This window comes from Anabas testudineus, chromosome 5 (assembly GCF_900324465.2).
Source record: "Anabas testudineus chromosome 5, fAnaTes1.2, whole genome shotgun sequence".
NCBI lineage: Eukaryota > Metazoa > Chordata > Actinopteri > Anabantiformes > Anabantidae > Anabas > Anabas testudineus.
Window position 1 is genome coordinate 12,039,741 of NC_046614.1, and position 23,194 is coordinate 12,062,934.

Sequence of the window (23,194 nt, forward strand, 5' to 3'; positions counted from 1 at the left end):
TCGCAGTGCCAACTCGGTCAGCATTTTTCAAAATATATGACTGCTATTTTTGTAGACCCAACAGAGGGGTAAAAAAAGGAAACCAGAAAAAAATTCCAGGCTCATACAGAGGGAGGATGTTGTGAGGGCTGATGATGATATACATGTTTTTAAAGTGAGTTGAGGAGAGAAATGAGAGGGGAAAAAATAATAATAGTAAACCAACAGACAAAGGGTGACAGAGAGAGAGGGAGGAAGGGACTGACAGCAGCATCATCACTCTGCCTCTCGATTCAAACACCCCAAGAAAATGCTCAGCAGCGGCTGCATTCATTGGCTAAGTCTCCAGCCAATCAGGATTCAGGAATGCAAGGTGCCTTTAGGATATACCCAACCCCAAAATATGAGAGAGAGAGAGAGAGAGAGAGAGAGAGAGAGAAAGAGAGAGAGAGAGAGAGAGGCATGCTGTGGTGCAGAGGTTCCTTTAGTGAGGCAAGCCTCCATCTCAGCTGTGTTCTTTGGTGTTGCTCCTGCCAGAGTCAGTGCATAACAGGGAATAAATTACAGGCTTCGTTGCTGTAGATTGAGTGCGCTGCTGCTGTGTTTCTCCTCTGGCAGCAACTGGCCGTACAAGAGCAGCGTGGCGAGATCTGAAGGAGAACAAGCACCTCATGTGGACGAGGGGAACGGAGCAGGGGAAGACACCCAGTTTAGAGATGGAAAGTCAAGGTTGTGAGGCTGTGCGTCTTATCCACGTTTGAGTTTTGAAAGGCAGAAAGGTGGGCGCTTGAGGTTTGAGTATCCTCAGTAGCTGATCGGAGAAGAAGAGTTGAGCAGGAAGATTAACGTTGGGAAGAGAAGTTGACAGTGGAAGGATACAGGATGATCTTGGGTAAGACACTGCTAGAAAGCTTTTCTGCCTCTTTGCTCTTATTGATCGGATTGATTCGTTTTTTTACAGTTACATTCCTCTTGTGTGAAGGTGATTGCTCGTGTCTGGCACAAACTTCTGGCTGCTGCCTCTTTGTAAAATTGCGTTGTATTTCTCCAGTTCATTTTCAGTTCCATCATCACAATTATTCAGATTTCACCTTTTAATTCAATGCAATGAAGGAAATAGGTAGGATTTAGGTAGCCAAACAATGTGACACAGTTATTCATAAAATGTTTGGAAATATGACAAAACAATATCAAAATATATCACATTTTCTTATGTCATTGTAATTCCCCCAACCTGACCCTCAGTCAAGGCACCGAACATGTTCTCTTCTAATTTCAGTGCATTATATGATGTGACATATCAGTTTGTTAGTGCCTAAAGGCAAAATCAGAAAGTCATACAACATCTCCGTCTTCATGTTTAACAATAATTCACCCAATTTCTGCAGCAGGTCATACTAAAGAGTCCACTTGATACATACACACACATCTCTACATATGGACATGACTGCCTATATATTTTGCCTGTTAGCCTATGTACGCATTCCAGGTACTGGATTTTTATTAACATACAAAAAAGCTGATTTCTTCAAATATAAATTATATTTGATTAATGTGACGCAGTCATGGAGGCATTTTAGTTCTATATTTTTAGTTTAAAGGTGTTGTCTTGTTAATCGTGTATTATAATGCATACTTCTACTTAGTTTGATCAGTTACAACAACCTTGTTCCAGATTTGTGTGTTGAATGAATTTTTCACAACTTTATTTTTGTTTGCTTGCTCTTATGCCTGCCAGAGTCTTACTGTGATCTGAACATGAGCTTGAGCTTGTCGTAATCCCTCTCCTGGTGCAGAGCTTTAACTCTGCGAGCTTTACACACTAAACACACTGACACATGATCTTGACAACAACTTGGGGTGATGTGGTTTTATATACTGTATTATGTTCCCTTCACTCAGATGGAGATGTAGATCCAGAGACTGAAATAGTGTTCATTAAAGGCCAGTGACAGTGTTGACAAGACAGGGAGATGAACATACAAAGTGTCCACTTCTGTCCTCTCCTGCTGTCCATCACCACAATCCCTCCTCTCTGCCGCTCCAACCACCACTACGTATCCATGTTTTAAACATGATCAGCAACTGAGTATAAAGGAAATGTGCTAAAGCTGGTTCATCTCTCTCAACACAGAGCAGTATGAAGCACAGTTTAGTAACTCTTGTGTGATTTCTATGATGAATATTTCAGACCCAGAGGCCTAAGGCTTTTATTTATTTAAAAATGGGCCAAGGCTTCTTCTAGTCTGACGCAAAGACCTCCCTTGGCACTATAAAAAAGTTAATGTCTTGCATCACTGTTCACACAACATGAAGTAATATGCGCATGCAATATATATATATATATATATATATATATATATATATATATATATATATATATATATATATATATATATATATATATATATATATACACACAAAAATCTCTCAATCACAGGTGCATGTTGTCCCTGATAAGCAGCATGACCTTTAAATCAAGGCAATGCAGTGAAGGATGAAGAACTGACATTTACAGCAGAGAAATGTTCCTTTCATTATGTGTTTCTGACAAACTGACACACATTTCATACATGTAAAACCAGTATCTACTGCACATGACAGAGCCAGGACTGGTAAACAAAGAAGAGAAGGTCGGATAACCCTGAAAATTTACAGTGACTTTGTTGTTATTAGCCCAAAACTGGGTCAATGTAAGAAAGCTCATGACTTGGACATTGACATTCACACATTTACTATTTACTCACAACAAGAAAGAAGTATGTTTGAAATCTTTGCAGATGTATTAAAAATACAAAAACAGGTTGTTATTGTGTTGAAAGATGAACTATCGCCCCCTTCCAGAGATCCAGATCACTCTGGAAGAAGGTTTTATTTTTATGAATATGTCTCTGTACATTGCTGCATTCATCTTCCCCTCAATCTTGACTGGTCCCCCAGTTCCTGTCACTGAAAAACATCCCCACAGCATGATGCTGCCACCACCATGGTTCACTGTTGGGATGGTATCGACCAGGTGCTGAGCGGTGCCTGTTTTCATCCAGACATGACGCTTGGCATTCAGGTCAAACAGTTTAATCTTTGTTTTCATCCGACCAGAGAATCTTGTTTCTCAGAGTCTAAGAGTCTTTAAGGTGCATTTTGGCAAACTCCCTGTGGGCTGTCATGTGCCTTTTCCTGAGGGGTGTTTCTGTCTGGCCACTCTACCATACAGGCCTGATTGGTGGTGCTGCAGAGATGGTAGTTCTTGTGGAACGTTGTCTCTCCAAAGAAAAATGCTAGTGCTCTTTCAGAGTGACCATCGGGTGTTTGGTCACCTCCCTGACTAAGGCCCTTCTCTCTCTATTGCTCAGTTTGGCCGGGTGCCCCACTCTGGTGGTTTCAAGCTTCATCCTTTTACAGATGATGGAGGCCACTGTGCTCATTAGGACCTTCAATGCTGCAGAAATGTTTCTGTACCCTTCCACATATCTGTGCCTCAATACAATACAAGTCCTTGGACTTCATGGCTTGGATTATGCCAACTCATGTCCAATCAACTTTCCCGTAGGACTCTAATCAAGTTGTAGAAATATCTCAAGGAAGAATTTTTAATACATTTGCAGTGATTTCAAACAAACGTCTTTTACTTTGACAATATCGGGTATTGTTAGTGCTGTAAATATTTCCTTTCATTCACTGTACACACATTAAGAGACGAAAGCTGTAGCACTTTAGGTGTGTTGTGTTGAGCATGTTTATTTACATGCTATGATGCTATGAGCAGATGTGTATTTTCTGATGTATCTGCAGACAAACTGACTGGCTGGGATTTGTTTTCCCAAGTCATTCTTTTTTCTGTCCCAGTTACTTACAGAATGAACACACATAATAAATAACAACAAACCATTCATTCATGTCAGATAGTAAATTGTTTCAATTTCCACTGGACTCAAAACAATCTTGACTGATACACACCCTGCTCTTGCTCAACTCTTTTGCAGAAGTTCAGTTTTCTTCAACTTTCCCCAATCACGTAATTAGGCTCCTATTTCCTATGTCTCACACAGCGGAATATACTGAGCAACTGAGTGACGCTGAGTTTCTGTCATCAGTGAATGACAACCTTGGTCAAGGTCATTACGTTGTCTAGTATTATCCTCAGGCAAGTCACAACAAGTGTTTGCAACTCAGCATAATTTGCAGCTTTGCGAGACTACATTTAGGCATAATGATACCTTGAGCTAAATGCTAGAACATACTGCATTATTATCTATTAATTAGCTAATTAGCAATAAACACAAACTACAGTTAACACTCGAGATAATTGCCTGTTTTTTATTTACTTTTTAATGTATTTGGTTATAAATTTAATCAACAAATTAATTTTTTATGCGATGATAGAAGAAAATCTATTGTAATTCATTCTTGGGACCATGTCTGTATCAGATTTTATGACAATACTTCCAGTTGAGAAATTTCAGTCTGCGCCCAAAGTGACCGACATTTGATCCTCTGAGTCATGTCATGGAGAAAACAGGTCGCTCTTGTGTTTCTACCAAAGTTTCACCATATGGTGGCAGATCAAATTTTAGTTGCAGTCTGAGAGTATTGAATGTTTTGGAGGACTGTTCTGTATAACATCCAACTGATGCAGGCACAAGATCAGAAAATATCATACTGTGTTTTCAAGGGTAACGTTAAAGACATATTTGTCATTTCCTTTGGAGGACTTGTTGGCCATAATTACAACATTAGAAGGAACTGAAACCTACAGCACAAAACGTGTGTCTGTCATTTACTGGTTTCAGAGATGCTAAAACTGGCAAGAGGGTTATTCTATAGCCTAAAACCACAGTCTGCGTTTCAGAGTCCAATCGCCTCCAAAAATGTAGCCTGTAATTTCTACTTTTGTGAAAGAAACGATGCCACATGTAGTTCAGCTGCATACATCATCTCTTTGTTGTATTAGTTTATTAAAGATCAAGTGTTCATTGCCTTTCTGTGTTTGCTATTGTATACTGATGAGGAGATACACCTGGCTCTCATTTGTCAGATACCATTGTTGAGTATGTGTGCTTTTGTGTTTGTGTGCCTGCTTGTGTACTGTACATTCTCAGGTTTCTGTAGGTCTCTATCTGCAGTAGTGTGCTCTTCCAGCTCCCAGCAGGTGTGTAAATGGTTCGACAAACAGAGCGATAATGCGGGGCAGGGTTGGCGGTCATGTTGACATGGTGAATCTCTCGATGGTCCTCATATAGCTCTGGGTGGTTTCGGGCTGTGGAGCTTTCTGTTTGCCTCAAACTGTGCTGCAGTGTAATGAAAGAGAAAGTCGGCTGCCAGGTTCAGGATGTTCCAACACATCCCCAAAGAGCTGAAGCCTGAGAGGAGCTACAGAATAGACAGATGTTCACAAGTGAACATTTATGAAATAAAGAGCTTTAGGATCCAGGATTTGTTTAATGAATATATCATTTCATTGAAATTGTTATTGCTTACTATTCATTCTGGGAGTAAGACACAAAGTAAAAACTGAGCTGAGGCTAAAACACATCTGCAGGAGGTGACATTTGCAGTTATCCTGACTTGGTTTTATGAGATGAGAGATGCAAAAAAGGAAGAGATACTTGATGTAAAAAAAGTTGTTACAGTGCTGAATAAACTCACAAATAGCTTAGTTATTTACTTAACTTCTGTCTTAACACAGATGTACCACAAAAAGCAGGTGGAGCCAATGATTTTCTCTAAAACACACGGTTAAAGTGGCACATTTTTATGGTCCTCATACCAAAATTTAGATCTCGGGATTCTTGCATATGCAGAAAACAAGGCATGATGTAGATAGCCCACAAGGAGAGCAGCACAATGACCCCAAAACTGTTTATGTGCAAATGATATATACACTACAAAGAACTGGACGGATTGGACTGCTTTGAAAACCGTGACAATGTTACCTTGAGATTTTTAACATGTATACAACATATGTCACACGCTGTAGTTTAGCCGTGTGGAATATATATGCTTCCCTCAAGAAGCAGATGGTATTTCTTCTGTGCATTAACCTGCAGGTTAACAGGGGTCTTTACCTGCTCTGATCACCTTGGAGTCACCTCAAAACATGCAGCTTCCTCCCCCTCCTCTAGTGTATTCTGTTTCCACCTCATCTCCCCTCCTCATCCAGATCTCTTTTCTTCACTCAAGACACTCAGCCCCACAGCTAATAATTCCTATCAAGCTCCTTTCCTATTCCTTGCCAATCAACGGGAGTTATATGATGATAATAATCCTGACAATCATAATCATAAACACATAGAGAAAGACACACAGAATATTTTTTTATGAGAAAGTGTTAGCGTCCAAACAAAGCAATGTACTACCATCATTACATGGTAATTTTAATTTTAATGAGAGCAGTGCAAAATCTGTGTGGGAAAACAATCGTCTTCATTAATTACAAATACTGCATAAAATCAGAGAGTAGAGCTGCAGAAGGAACTGCTGATCTCATGAGCACTGCATAAAAACAGACACACAAACACATTCCCAGTGAAAGAGGACTTCTGAGAGTTTTCTGGGAGCCGGCATTTAAGCCTTGCCACTGGGGTGCAGAACATCTATCATTAAAACAAAGTGCAGCCTGAAATCAACTGTGTTCTTCTTAGCCAGTACTCTGTGTCTCTTCATCGTGTCCTTTGTTCACTGTCCAGATCACAGACAAACCAACACAACATAAATCAGTGTTGAGCCTATAAGTTGCTCGTCTAAGAGGAACAATTATTAAAACTACAACATGTGTGCATGCATGCGTGTGTGTGTGTGTGTGTGTGTGTGTGTGTGTGTGTGTGTGTGTGTGTGTGTGTGTGTGTGTGTGTGTGTGTTGTCATCTGTCCCCTGCTTAGGTTGAAATAGCTGCCTTTGACTTGAGGGTAAGCTGAGCTGCAGTAAATTGGATTTCATGCTCAGTCCTTCACAGCAGCAGTATGCGACACTAAGACAGAGTCATCTTCACCCACCCCCAACATGACAAAGTTAACACTGTGGTTCTTAAAAGGTTAGATCCTACTTACAGTTGCATTACATGTACATCACCTGGGAGAACTGAACAGTAACTAATAATTTTATGAATTTACTTGACAGAGATATGCCACGAAACAACAAACATGACCGAACAGTGTCATCAACAAATATTTATCATCATCACGTCAGGAGGAAAGACAAAGAACATAGTGAATCCAGTGGTTTTCCATGGCCACCACAGGGTTGTCCTTCTCCACTGTACTAACAGCGAGGGGTCGTTTGTGAGGGGAGGCTGGATAATCTGCCACAGAAGCTCGTCTCAGAGTCATCTGTGCACAGCAGCCCATTTAGATGCAGATGTGAAGTGGCTGGCATACCATGTAGAGCCAGGGGCCTGGAACTAAAGGTGGCTTCGTTTTGTTTTTTCAGCCTATTTCTCTCTTCTTTTATTTTTTCTTTTTTGGTGGAACCCTGTAGCGTTTTTGCCTCTCTTCACAGTTCATTCTGGTAGACAGCATGTCACCCAGTCTCCTGTCCCCTTCTCTCCTAGTCCCAGCATGGAGCACAAAGATGGAGGCAGGCAGGGAATACTGAGAGGCTCCAGCGACGTCAGTGACATTGACATTACCTCTGTGATGATTTCACCTAAATTGGCTAAATGAATTGCCAATTTGAGAGGCCTTAGTCACAGCATATTGGTGTGTGCATGCCTGTGTGCACATGTTTGGGTTTGCGGAATCTACAGATTCTGCCTCTGGTTGTTTTTCTTTTCTCCCTTCCATGTCTCTTCATATCTGTCCAACCACTTCTTGTTCACAATCTACACAAAAATTCAATAAGCTATTACACGGACATTGATCTTTTTCTCACCCAAACATTTGCATTAGAAAAAAAGGCTGTAAGACAGGGGTGGTGGGGGTTGGGGGGGTGAGAGAAAGCTGTCTGTTCATTTTAGTAGAGAAAAAGCAATAGATGGTGAGGCCTGGATTTATGGAGTTTGGCAGCACTTTAACACTTTAACGCTCCTCAGAATGTGTCCAATCAATGCTCTCCCTCCCTGCACGGTCGCTCTTGAAGAGTCGTGGCGTTCACTGATCTGATGTCATTGTAAATCACTCTGGAGGAGGGTAGGTCAGGAGATACTGCTGCTGCTGCTACACTTAAATAGCATTGAGCTGTCGAGGGATGGCGCAGAATATGACAATGAAAGCACTGTGTGCCAGCTTACATTACCCGGTTGTGTGTGTCTGGACTGTAAATGCAGATTTATGAGTAACAGCTGACATGATTTGACCTTTAAATTGTAATGTGGCGTAAAATGAGCTGCAGATTTACCAGAAGCGTGCCAGAAATATGCTTCACTAACCAACAAGAAAACAATGAAGATCTCAGACAATCCAGATGTGTTTAAATCTAAAAATTGCTTAAAGATTGCACTTTTTTTTTTGTTTTAATCAAAGATAACCTTGACTTTAGGTTAAGTCTAAGTCTGGATCCTGTACTTTTATGATTGCCAATGAATACCATGAAACAATCAAAATTAATATTGAACTGATCCTTGTAGCACTAACGTTAAAAAATCTCTCTGTCCAGTTTTTGCATATTTGTACACAACTTCCCAAAAATGTTTGGCTATAAATGCATCCTTCATGCACTAACGCAAAGATACTAACCAGCATCAACTGTGTCTATAAAGAAATTCCAAAAACACATTAAACAGTTGAATTATCAACACTCTCCATCCAAACGAAGGTAACCCCTGACCTGCATGCTTGCTAGCAAAATAAACTGTGGCTGTCACTGCTGCTACTTGCAGCAAAATCTACTCTCGATTGAAAAAAACACCCAAATTAATCTCTTAGTCTTAGCGATCAGTCACCAACTGCTTTGTGAGGTTTAATACATTACTAAACTGAAATACAGGAAAAAAATTATAGGACGGGGAGATGTGGCTTTCTTTGTTGATTTCTCCGCCATTATGAGGGAAACAGTGAAGCGCACTACTGGCTACAGTCCCAGGTGTCAACCACTGTCTCACACTGCCACCTACCTACTGTTGGAAAAAGGTACTGTTACGGCCTAAAGCACCAAAAGTCTTCACATTAAGGTAGAAACAGGTTTTCACAAAAGAAAACAAAGGTATTACCCTCTACAGCCATTACACAGGTATTTACACAAATGCGATCACGCATCAGTGGGTATCACAAATGCAAAAACAAAAAATCGACCTCAATATTTTACAATTATGAATAATTATTTTTTATCAATTACACTCATTCCTTCATAGTATCTGGTGTTGAGCTTTCACTCTTTCCTTCATGTTTGTACGATGGTGTGAACTAAGATTTATTATTACTGCCTTTTTTATACAGCACTTGCTGTGGTTGGTTTGCAGAGGTGATAATGTTGACCATGTGAGCTGTAGGATTCCCGGCATGTCTGACTGACATTTAAGCTGTGATCACTTTTATATCTTAGTTCTCCTCCCACCTTTTAAACACCTTCCTTCGTCATTGCAGCACATGTGAAGGCGGCCACACTCAAATGACAATAGCTCCAGCTGGGCTTCAGCTGCCACGACCTCACAAGGACTGAAATGGTCTAAAGAGGAACGCTGGGAGGAGAGACTTTCCCCTCCATCTATTTCTGAGCCTGACAGCACATTCTTTACATCTCCCCTGCTGTCAGTGCAAGGAACCTCCTCTGCTGTTACCAAAATAGCCTTTTCTTTCCCCCGTTTTGACAAGTGTCCAGCTTTTCTTCTTTCAAAAACAAAATTACTAAGCTATAATCACAAAGCGGAGGCAATAAATGGCGACAATTGCATAGATTCTCAGGAGAAAAGATTATACAAATTCTCTCTGCATAGCTAGATTGGGCCTGAAGCACTGCACTGATTTGATGCTAAAGGGAAGAATAACTCGGAGAAGCAGAAGTAGAATAGAGAGAGTGATACAGAAAGAGGATGATGAGGAACAAAAACAGCTAGAAGAACTGGTGCTGGAGTCAGACGAAAGTACAGATGAGGTGTACGGAGAGAGACAGAGGAAGAGACCATGAAATGGGAATAGAAAACAGTGTTTGGAGAGAGAGAGAGAGAGAGAGAAATGGAGAAAAAGCAGATATCTGCAGTACCCCAGCTGCAAGGCTTAAGGAGCTTAGCCCTCCTGCCCATCATATAAGACTCCTCAAGTGCAGGCATTCACCGCTGCTGAGCTTCAACTGAGAGAAAAGTAGCAGCTCAGCAGAGACGCACAGAGCAGAGAGGTGTGGGTGGTAGTGGAGCCCAGTATGAATTTTGTTATTGTTAGACAGAGCCAGTGCAGCTGTTTAGCCCTGTTCGTGGTCTTTGTGCTAAGCTAACCAGCTGGTGGCAGTGGCTTCATATTTACACATGGACATTAGATTCTCATTCATTTTTTTTCAGCAAAAATCACACATCCCAAAAGGTCAAAGTTTTTTTTTTTTATTCACTATAATTAAATAATTGATTTTCCTGTTTGTGCCTCTACCATAGGAAGTGTAAACAGACCGGGGCCGGTCCCTGCCTTCCTCAGGAGCCCACCGCTCATCCCACCTCCACTGGACATGAAACCCTTCCTCCAGTTCCCCCTGGAATCACCTCACCCAGGAAACATTGGCCTCTTCCACAACTTCAACACAGTGAGTGAATGGTAGCACCTGCACACCAGCATGATTACATATGTATCTGGGATTTGTTACCAGCTTGTTTCCTCCTGAGTGAAGACAAGTGATAAAGTGCTGATGAATTATACTATATAATTCAAAATCATGAGGTGAAAGCTGTTTACTTTTTATTCAGCAGGGTGAGTTTCAGCATAATTGAGAGAATGTCCAGGCAGGTGTTTTACTGCAATAAAATGACTTACAGCTAATCAATTGAATAAGAGGCACAGGCTGTGTTCACTACAGTCAGCATTTTCTGTGGCTCCTTCTCATTTCCAGATTGGGTTTCATGTGAAGGTCAGCGTGACGACAAACAGGAATGCACAAGCACCACAAACACACACTCACATACACACATACATACACATCATCATTCAGCTCATTTGCATGCACTTGGACAAAATGACCCTTCCATAAGTTTAGAATTTATGATCCAGCCATGTCTCTGTAGTTTCTACACAACTACAGTGCAAAAGCAAATGCGTTTTTGTTTTTTATATCAAGGATGTGTTGACAATAAATATAAATGGGAAATCAAAATGTGATGCTGAATATATCCCACATAACGTATTTTTTTCCTGCCATATTCAGATTTTGCAGGTCAACATCCAGTTTGCCTGACTCCTACATTATTAAATTATTTATAATTGTATTCAGACACTCACATCACAGATTCAAAGGAACAATAAAATGACCATTATTTGTCATCACAGATTAGAAACATGCTCAGCAGATGTGTCATGGTAGCTGAATGGTTACGGTGCGTGCCACATAACTGCAGCATCCCTAGTTCAAGTACAGCTGGGGATCTTTGCCACATGTAATACCCCCCCCCCCCCCCCCTCCTGTACTATCTTTCATATCTGTCTCTCCACTACTACTGCTATCAAATAAAAGCAAAATGCCCAAAAACTATGTAAGAAAACATGCTGGCCATATTGTTATATATTTTCCTTTTGGAGAAGGAGACAATGCTTACAAGTATTTAGAATTTGGACTGTAGTGATCATCTTAAACGCTTGGTGTTATTGTTAGGCATCGTTGCTTTATGAAATGATGGTGGTCTGTCTGAATAGAAAATAATCCACACTTCATACACGTCTGTTTCACGGGTTTGGTTTATTTAAACAAAGCCTTAGCGTGACAGTCCTGCACTTTGCAGTCCCAACATCCTTCCAACTGGCTTTCCATTGCTAAATGTAGTACTTCATTTATTCTAAAATTTGAATTGGAACACAATCCATCTACTGATTACATTCCCTACAAAAATGTAAGCATAGATGCAGGCCTGGATTTATCCTTCTTCATTGAGGACATTGAGTGTGGCCATGAATGCCAGTGCACTTCAATTCAAATCACTCACGGTCTGTGCAGTAAAACAAGTCTTCAACACTGCTGTCTACTGTCGGTGGAAAGCTGCAGCATGCTCTGAGTTGTTATTTAAAGTGGGACGACCACACGCAGCCTGCTCGTCTACAGAGGCTGCAGGCACTGAAAGGACGGGGAGAAGGGCAGAAGGACACCAACACCTGACACTGTTGTTTCAACTACAGTCATTTTGCAGTTTGGGGAGAAATTGTTCTGTGTAGTGTGGAGCTCTGTGAGTTATCTAGAGAGTTCATACAGCATCAGGTCTTTCTCACCAGGTTACAGGACCTGTACATGCCAGACACTTTCTCCAGGGTACACTGAAGGTATCACCTGCTAGCATTTATAAGCTGCGTATGCTGCACAGTGAAACAATGCGTGGGCGGAGAAAGGGAATTAACCTCTGTTGTTTTGTTGATTTGTAGCACTGCAAAGAAAATCCATGTTTCTGTGAGGTCGAAGTTTAATGTACATGTTATTAATCTATGGCTCTATTGCAGTTGGTCATTGACTGTGAATGTAATTCAATTGGAGCCTGAATGGAATTCCTGCTAATCTTCTGAATGTCTATTGCCTTTCATTTACTAATTTAGCATGACACTGTATTCATGTACACTGTTTTCTGTATTTAGGGAAGATGTTAATGTGCACTAAATTGATGCAGAGCCACATATACTCTTCTTGGTATTTGCTAAGATGAACAGTCAATCAGAGTGGTCTATCTCGCTGACGGGTCTGACTAACAGAGCGGGACAACGCAAAAACTTTGCTGACAGAAGCTTGATGACAGCCTGACATTGAATTTCTGTAGGGAATTTAAGATGAGACAAAAAGTGGACTAATAGATCGATGAGGTTATATTCTAACAGCAGGGACAAATTTATAAAGATCCTAGAGAGAACAGGTGGTGAAAGGCTGAGAAGGAGAGGTCAACATGTTGTACAATAGCCACCAGTTAAAGATAGAGGGCACTGAGAGGATTGTTAGTTTCTGCCTACCTTAAGGCATCAACACATCAATAATGCACTCATACGCATACAAACACACAAGATGTCATGTCTTCGCCTGCACACAATGTTGGCACAGAAACAAATGTGCAAATTTAAACAAACTAATTTGGAGGTGTTTCAGGTCTCTATATAAAATAACTCAAAACAAGCCAGGGGTGAGTTAGAGACAAGAGATAAGAGACAGACAAAAAGAATCAGGCTCAAGACTATAAATATGTCTAACAATGGTTTCAAACAGGGTTTAAGTTTTCAGACCAATTATATCATTTCCCCTGGTGCCTTCAGCTTGAGAATGTAAACAGTCTCTCATTTGGCGGCATGCGTTCAGAGTCTGAGCAGGAGATGAGAGGCTGAGTAAAACCGCAGTTTACTTTTGGCAGCTTAATGAGGGCAACACCCAGCACTGTGGCTGCGGGTCAGAGAGCGCGCATGAGTCCATTCCAGTCATTGGAAAACAGGGTAGTAAACATTTCAGTAGAGACTTATGGGGTATTCATCTGTGGTCAATATAAATTGGCAGACATTGTCCCATGTATTTTGTTTTTAAAATCTATTTGTCGCTTCAGTGTTTAATTAATATCATACATTTACTTCCTCATTTTAATGATATTAGGTGACACATCTAATAGGATAAATGTTGGGCTGCATCTCTAATGACAGTAATTATATCTCTGTAATGACACATTTATGCCTCTGATAGTTAACTACTTCAACACAGTGTTTATTGCATTTGTACCATGAGGTTGAAGCCATGCATAATTCCTGCATTTATAGATTTCATTAACACTATCAACACTATATGTCACATACATACATGCAGACTTCTCTCTATATAGTAGTTGATTACTCTTACTGTTTCACTATTTCAATATACTGTGTATATATATATATATATATATATATATATATATATATATATATATATATATATATATATATATATATATATATATATATATATATATATTATTAGCTTATTTGTGTAGTTGTTATTTAAAAAGCTACATTTAATTTCCCTTCCATTGAACTCAATTTCTTTTCCTGCTATAACGTCACTACATTTGCTTCTCTACTATTGTTTTGTGTGATATTGCAGTATGATGATCCAACATGAGAAGGTTTTGTTGCACAAATACTAAGTACAAATTTTTGAAGATAGAGAGTCTTTAATTAGGCCTGTCTAACCCCAGCATGAATTAAAGTGTTTGAACAGCACCCAAGAACTCAGGCACAGACAGCAGCACCAGCTGCTGCTGAGAAAACACACACCCTCCTGTCCTCATCAATCACTGCTCCCTCTTCAATTCACTCTTCTCCACTCTTTTTATCTCCCAGCTTTTTCCCCCTTCAGCGGCTCCTCCTGTCATTCACCCACACTTTTTTAAGACCTTTCTCTCACATCCACATCCACTTAGGTGAACCTTTCAGTCCACCGCAGTTAGAAGAAACACAGAAACTTTGCGTCTGAGTTTCTCCTGTATTAACAGAATCTTTAAAGGTGACCTCTGGGCTGTCTCTCCACAGATGGATCCTGTCCAGAAAGCTGTGATGACACACACCTTTGGGCCACCAATGGTGAAGACAAAGCGGCCAATCATTTCCTGCAACGTCTGTCAAATACGCTTCAATTCAGAGGTATGAAAGCTTGATTGCTTTTATAGGCAATATAATCCAGGCATACATTAGCAACCATAACTATGCAGCTTTTCTCCTGGTAGTTCTACTTGTTCCAAAACCAAAACGTGAGAGCAAAACTGTGAGAAGCAGAAATTTAAACATACAACAAAAACAATAATAATAATATTAATAGTAATTTCCTAGGTTCTTCCCCCACCTGCATGCCACACATTAAATTATGATCTAAAAAGTTAGCTGGGAGATTATCGGCTTCAATATTTGTTTTTTGTTTTTTTGCTGGAAGGAAATTATTTTTAAAAGTAGAGGAATGTTTTCATTTATAAGACAAATTTCAGGTGTTGATAACAAGCTTTCAATTATAACAGGAGCAGTTTCAGGTCCTGTCTGAGGTTTTAATGGAGGGTTTGTCTAAGGGTGAAGTCACAGGATGAACTGTAGAGTCTCTGCCAACATGAGGCAGAGGAACTGAAATCAGAGGCCAGAAGTGATGAAACTTTAGGAGGACAGACTTGAGTGTCCCCATTAAACAGGCAGTAGTGTTAAGTGAGATTTGAAAACAAATAACTCATAAAGTGGACATTCAAATGCCAGATATTGAATGACATGACTGACGTGTTATGAGAGTAGAGCTGGACCTTTGACGGTGTGTATGTGTTTGTGAGCATGATTGCAGTGGAAATATGCCTTGGCCTAATACAATGTTTTTATTTTAGGCATAGAGAAATTTTCACCACACAGTCCCCGACATTTCTGTTCAAACCATCTCTGTAGATATATATACAAATACAGTTATTATGCAGCACATCTAAAGCTCTACATTAAACATGAGTGATGTGTATTCATCAATATTTAAAGGGCTTTTACAGATGGCTCCTGAGGTTTAGGACCCACCAGTGTAACCTCAAAGCATTAAACATTAGATCAATCAAACAAAAGCCTACAAATATAAATTAATTCCAGTGATGAAGCACTCAATATATGTACTGTAAATGCAGTGGTGGAGGAGGTCATCTGAAACTGCTAACACTGCCTTGTTATCTCTGTGCGGGGTCACTTAATTATATCTCCTCTGCTCAGACCTGCATGTTCTCACATGGTTTACATGATCGTGGCGTACATAAGTGGGAAGTCCATTTTCTTCATTGTGTTAATTTTTACATAGTGCTTGTGAGTTCACTGAATGTGCGTGTATGATATGTTTTGGGCTGGTGGCTCTGGCTCACATCACGTCTGTTATATAATGAGATGTCTAACACTGAGCCACCTGTTTGTCCTGCATGTGGTTTTACCACGTTGTGCATCTGCTGTGCTGCAGCTCTACAGTACTTTCTACAGTAACCTGAGAGACTGGGAGCTTTAAGCATGGTGGACATTCTTTAATAATGAAGGAATACTCTGCTTAGAGTGCAGTACTTGGCTTGCACATGCTGTCTGAGCTGTGATGCATGTCAAAGGCAGACAAACACTCACCAATGATTCTTCAGGTCATGGGCCAAATATTGTTAATTCCAAACTTTTTGTTTCATTCTTATGTTCAAGAGAGGCCGGTATTAAATGGGAATTCTCAAGTACTTACATAAGGTCAGAGAGAGACTCTTTGATTGATAGTGGCCACTCAGAAGCAGGTGCTTCTTACTGCTACCACACTGTAGTCCCACATGTTGTAATTACAATATTGCATTTCATTTTAGGCCACAGAGGACAGATTAGCCTGTCTGTGTTCAGCTCAGCTCTGCTGCAAGGCTGACGTCAGACCATGCTGCATTAGCCACCGTCACCACTGCAGCACCATACTGGACACCCCTCTCTCTTTCCCTCCACTCAATCCTCAATTCTTGTTCTTCTTCTTCTTTGCAGCTCCTGCTCACCATTTTAGTTTGCTCATCCTTTCCACTGTCAATCCTCATGTTTCTGTTTCTTCCTCTGTGAGATAAACTGTATCTTCTGTCCCTTCTCCTTCACTCAACCTCACCAGCTTCTTTCCACCCCCTCTTCCCGTCACTGCTGCCTGTACCCCATACAGTAGATCTAGTTGCTAGACCAGCTCTCTCTGCTTTCTGTGCCTTTGTCCCTTTATAGATAAAACATCAAAGCACATCCTGCTTAGAGAGAAAAAGGATTTCAGGGACATTCACTTGCTCCCATTTTCTCTCCTCTAAATCCCTTCTCTGCTTCTTCATTCATCTTAATCCCCCGTTCCATGGGCTCTTTCATAGCTTTGCTCAGTACATTTCACCTACTATGTCAAACATCATTTATAATTTATCATTATTTTGTTTTCCTTCTAATGCAAATGATCAGATGCGTTCACCTTTTTGCAGCCTATTGTCATCGTGGTACCCATGCCACCTATTCTGAGCTCTTCATGATGTTTATGCTTGAATTGACGTAGAACCTTCTATGATTTCTTAAGTCCTGACACTAAAGGTCACAGTAAGTAAAGGTTTTAAAACTCACACAGAAAGAAAAAGACTGGTAGTTGCAGAAATGGTAGATGAAAATTAAGAGGGTAGCACCTGTGCAAACTGCCACTAGAAGACGTTAGAGTCAAGTATTTCTACCATTCAAGCTTGAAGATGTCAGTTGTTTGTCAACTCTTAGGCCTTCATGTCCATGTCTAATTGCAAGGCTTTGGGGAGCAGCAGTCGGAGGAGTTGGGTTACACAGGCAGAGCTATATCTGCCTTTCTGTCATCACCAATAAGGATAAGGGCTATACGGGTAACTATCATTGGCAGTTAATACCAAGGGCTTATAGAGGCATCTCAGACATGTCCCAGTGCCCCCTTTGCTTCAGTGAGGCATCCCACCCAACAGATCCTCCAACATGTACCTGTCACATGCCATATGTGGATCCTTCAGCCTTGTTATTGACATAGTGAAACTAATCTAACCCCAGCAAGGCTCCCAGCTTGTGCCTACACATGCACATACAGTCACACATTCAGCCTGAGTATTAGCAAAGAGCTTACACAAACTATATTTGTGCCTTACGCCTTCCTTTTCATCTGATGATGACACGGACATGTATATCTAGACTTGGAGGGCAACACTTCTTTCCTAGCCCACTGACTCTTAAAAGTATTTTTACATTGGATGATTCTGTAGTGAGTAAGTAAATAAGTAGTGAGCCTGATGTGAAGCCAGGTTAAAATTGTTAAAATTAACTATATATTAAAATTATATAAATCTGTAGGTTCAGTTAGACCATTAGGTGGAGCAGTGTGTCTTTCTGTGTTCACTCTGGGAATCATGTTGATGAACACTGCAGCATAAATATGTCAGCTGTCGCTCATTTTAGTGCAAGGCCTCCATCTTCAGCAAGCTGTGGTTCTGTGTTAATTGAATTTCATTAAAAGTAGCCTACTGACCTTTGAGGGGAAAAATGGTTCAGGCTCGGTGTTAACTGTCAGATAAAGCTAAGATGTTTACTTTGAGCTTATGTGTGTTTTCCAGTGAAGCCTGAAAGTTGTGCAGCATTAAATTATTCTTTTGTTCCACAATCTTTCCCTAAACCATTCAATAGTTACAATGCTTGCTTGATCATAATATGTACATTTTCTTCCAGAGCCTTGAGCATAACCCTTATAATCTGCAACACAAAGTCTACACAAGCACTAGTGACTTTCCAAAATGTCCACACCTTTCTATTTCAGTTTAAACTGATCTTTTTAAGTGCAGTCATACAAGGACAAGCAGGCAAATACACACCCGTCTTGATTCTCTCAATTTCTTTCTCTCAGTAGCTGACTGGCTAACTGTCACTGGTCGCCCACAGATATCCAGTCCATTTTAGATAATCCCTCCACTCAATAATCATCATCGGCTCAGCAGGCCAGTTCAGTGATTACACCAGTGTTGAAGGAAGGCGAGAATATTCCAGAGGGTAATCTTTCCTGACAGCCTCATCAGCACATCAGACCCACAAACCATCAGCTCAACGCTCATTTATTCCAATGCACTAAATATGCAGGGTGTCAGAATATATTTCAGAGTGATTATTCAATTATCATTGAGACAAACACTTAGGGGTTTGTTTAGATTATTATCTATTTGGATTTATCCGACATGGCAATGGCAAAAGGTCACTGTGTGTTCGGTTCCTGCTACAATGTAAACAGTTCACACCGGGGCAATTCATGATGCAACTGCAGTTTAAATTCAGTGTTAAATTCACATTCAACATAAATTAATTACATGTAAATCTCTACTGTGTTTTCTTCTTCTGCCAGAGTCAGGCAGAGGCTCACTATAAGGGGAACCGCCATGCTAGACGGGTGAAAGGGATTGAGACATCCAAGACAGCGCGTCTCCAAGATGGTGATAAGCAGCACCCTGCCCCTACTTCTTCACCCTCACCACCGGGCCCCATGTCTTCCGCCCCTGAGCCTGATGTTAATAAGCAGGGTGAGCATCACCTCTGACATACAGTATGTTACACACACACAAATCTTTCACTAAGTGACACGGATGATCCATACGCCTGTTCTGTAAAGTGACAGGACTGAAACTAACCAGGGTGGTGCTGGTGCCCTAATGTGAATTAGCATAATTTGCACTCCAGCACGCATGAATAACAACCTTCATTGCACAGATGCCTCTTATTAATGCACATCTCAGATGATGAAAATGTCATCACCCGGTTCAGTACTGAGTTGATCTACTGTAAACAATAGAAATCATGTGCAAAAAGGCATGTTAAAATACAGTAATACATAATGAAACTCATCAAACACCACGTTGGGCTCAACACTCCTGCAGGCAGGTCCAGATGGAGCAGAACAGCTGTGTGTTCAGCCTCAGCAAGTCAGAGGTTTAGCACAGTGCTAGTGCAGGAAAACGAGCATCACTTTCACTCTTTTATATCATGATCAAGAAGGTCAAATTGGATACTGTATGCTTCACAATGTCTGACAAATAATTTACTAACCTAAAACTTTGTCCTGTTTACAGATGACACCCAATCCTGTTCCAACTCTAATGAGTCACCTTCAACCCCTAACCCCCCCGTTACACCCATGCTGAACTCAACAGACGCAGAGTGTTCTCTCTTGCCTCCTGTCAACTCACCTTTGCCAGCTTGTCCCTCCCCCTCCGCTGCCCTCAGTACACCCCCTGTAGATGCAGCAGCGGCTGGTCTTCCTGACACCCCGTCCCCAGCACCTAGCCCATGTTCAGGAGAGTCAGAGGAAGAGAAAGCCAAGAAGCTTCTCTACTGCTCTCTGTGCAAAGTAGCTGTTAATTCCCTCTCACAACTGGAGGCACATAACAAAGGTAACTCAAACACACTGTAGCTTGCCTACTGACACAATATTACTAAATGTCATTATTATTACTTCATGTAAAATAGCAAGAAAAAGTATGTGAACCTTTTGGAATTTCATGCTTTCATTAGTTTGCCATAAAATGTCAGAATATTAATAAATATAATGTCTCTCAAATAATAACACAAAAGACTCTAAGACTCATTCTTTACCTTGGAAACAGTGAAAATAATCTCACCACAAGGTCAGCTTAATATTTAGTAAATGCAATACACTGTAACAAAGCCTCTAAGGTTGGACCTTTCTTTATGTTGTCCCCAGGTACCAAACACAAAACCATTCTGGAGGCTCGCAGTGGATTGGGGCCTATAAAAGCATATCCACGCTTAGGTCCTAAACCCAGCCCAGAGCAGGGAGGTGAGCCTTCCTCTGACCCCAATACTCAGGAACGCACCTTCCACTGTGAGATCTGCAACGTCAGAGTCAACTCCGAGCTGCAGCTTAAACAGGTGAGAAACCTACACAAAGGTCTTAATAGAATTATCCGGACAATCTTCACATTTAATACTCATGCTTTGCTATTTTATACTTTAGCATATATCTAGCCGGAGGCATCGGGATGGAGTTGCAGGAAAACCCAATCCTCTTCTCAGTCGGCACAAGAAGCGCACAGACTTTATGGTAGATCATCAGTTTACCACAACATACATATTTATCATGCATAAATACTTTTAATTGTTTCGCATTCACTTACAATCTTTCTTGACTTTCTCAAAGGAACTTCCAAAAACTTTGGGGGCCGGACTTTTACCAAATCCTCTGGCTGTTGCTGCAGCAATGGCAGCCGCAGCTACCTCAAATCAGTTGGCACTACGTCCTCCTGGCCCAACCTCCCATCCTCATCACCACCTCCTACAGGGATCACCCCTCAGCCTGCTGAGGCCAGCCCCAGGGCCCATCCGCACCACACATGGGCCAATCCTCTTTACTCCTTACTGATGGTGACAGAAAAAGGACGAATGAGCAAGAAGCACACTGTGAAGTGGAGGCCTGCAACTGTGTGCCATCAAGAGTCAAACTGGCTGATGTGGCTCCGGCTGGTGTTTCATTATCATGACTCTTCATGGTGCATATGATAGTTGCAGACCAGTAGTTACATTAACAGGGAGAACTAGAGATAACTGACAAATCTCAGATATTTCAAAGAGACTGTATGTTTCCATCTGACCCAGTTTCACTGAACTATCTGCATTGTCAGACCGACTCTGCAGATAGTTTGAAGAGGAACTTATAAACTAGTTTCTATCAAGCATGGACTTCTTTAAGCATCCACCTATCTGCAACAGACTAAATACGTTCATCTCCTAAATGATCCACTGTATCTGACTCACAACCCTGCCTCTATTATACTTTAACTGTTCATCTTTGTTGCATCTCTGCAAAGATTCATTACCTAGCCAAAGCATTATGGTTATCAAAAACATTGTTGAGTTAGATAGAGTAGTTGCCTATGGTATCATACTGTAGTTGTCACAGTATAGTGGATTGTACCACTGTAAAGATCTGTTTTCATCGCCTATAAAGAGAATAAGGTACCAACAATTTCTGTATTGTTTCTGAAGTTAGTGGCAAACATTCTCTGTACTGTCTGCATTTTCACAATTGACCTGTGTGGTCTATAATTACCTCTGTGTTATAGAAACAGGAAGTCAATAGAGGAACAGCAAAGGGTAGAAATTACATTATGTCTTAAAGCTGTATTGTCATACTGTGGCTGTCACAGTATGGTGGATCATACCACTTTACAATCCTATATAGCTATTCTGGAGATAACGTTTGTCAAAGGTTTGGCAATGGTGCAGTTGTTGTGAAGCAGTAATTACTACTGTTGCTCTATGCAGCTATCAATGGTCACTCTCATGGTCTGGTAAAATGGTTTCGGTTTGGAGAAATGAAAGATTAGAACAAAGGGGAAAACTTTCATTAGTGAAAGTCAAAAACCAACACAATGGTTTCCCTGATGACTCCCAACATTAGCCCTAAAAAGCCACTGACAACCATGAGGATCAAAGTCTGACAAAGCACAGAAGTTGTCTACATTGAGAAGTCTACATGTAAAAATACATTTCAAATCAATTGTGTCAGCACTGTGAGCACAGTAAGGAAATTGTTCATTTACTAGCAGGTACTTGCATTATGTGCACATTTAATTAGACAGAGTGGATATTCACTTCAATCCCATTTAAGGTGTGTGGGATAAAAGACACCAGCAGTATGTTACAAAAGGAAAAGGACCACATAGACTGTATGCAAAAATAAAAACACAACACATTTTGGATGGTATTATAGACTTGTCGTAGGATAAATATGTTTAGTCTGTCTGCTCCGACTCAAACCGTACATGACCCTTAATTAACTGTGTGAAAACTGTCATCATGGCTTGAGAAACATTAGAGGGCAGCTCTAGGAAATGGGAATTGTAGCAATACTTTAAGCACTCCTGCTCATTTTTCTTGTCAACTGCAATAAAAGAAAATGTCTACAAATATAATACTTGTTATTTAGGAGAAGTGTATTGAACAATTGCTGTACATGTAGATTATTTAAAAAATTAGAAAAAGTACATGTTGGGTCTTCCTAATTGTTAAATTAAAAAAGTATAAATGAAATCATTAAACTGAGATTATGGTTGTAAGCGCGGTTGACTGGTGAATTCTTTACATTTTTTAAACATAAATCACAGCAATAATTTACAAATGCATTTGGCTGCACAGGAACGGGACATTAGAGGATGACATCACTGCTACGCATGAATAGAGTTGAAAGCAGAAGTCATCAACTTATTAGATGCCATGTTTGGCAAAGCATTTACTGGATACTAGTTTGAACTATTTGAATATAGTTCAACATTTAAAGACATCACTCTGGGCACCGATTGCTGCTGATAAAGTTAACATTGGTCTTAGACTATTTCTCCTCATTGCTTATGTTCACTGCAGGTGAAGAGCTGTATAAATAACTCACACAGTCGGTGTAGTTTCTGTGGTTACAATGGTTGCACCAAGCTGCAGCAGCAAGTCAAAAAAATAAATAAAGTCCTCTTTAGCTGAGACAGCAGTGTCAGCGAGCACCCACAAAGTCACAGCAGTCATCATGTTTACACAGTAATAACTGACAAGGGTGACACCTCAGCCATAGGCACGGTGGTCAACTCAGCATTATATAAATGTAATGTTCATGTATTCATTTTTGT

General features: G+C 40.6%; 1 protein-coding gene across 1 annotated transcript; it reads left to right on the plus strand.

Moving 5' to 3' along the window:
• Window positions 1-512: 512 nt before the first annotated feature.
• LOC113154703 (zinc finger protein 385A-like) lies at window positions 513-22,566 on the plus strand. The gene is given in 7 exon segments (XM_026349041.1): window positions 513-871; window positions 10,493-10,638; window positions 14,565-14,675; window positions 18,910-19,084; window positions 19,718-19,951; window positions 20,263-20,450; window positions 20,536-22,566. Coding segments are annotated over 7 exon segments (1,269 nt in total). The 5' UTR covers window positions 513-861; the 3' UTR covers window positions 20,941-22,566.
• Window positions 22,567-23,194: the final 628 nt, after the last annotated feature.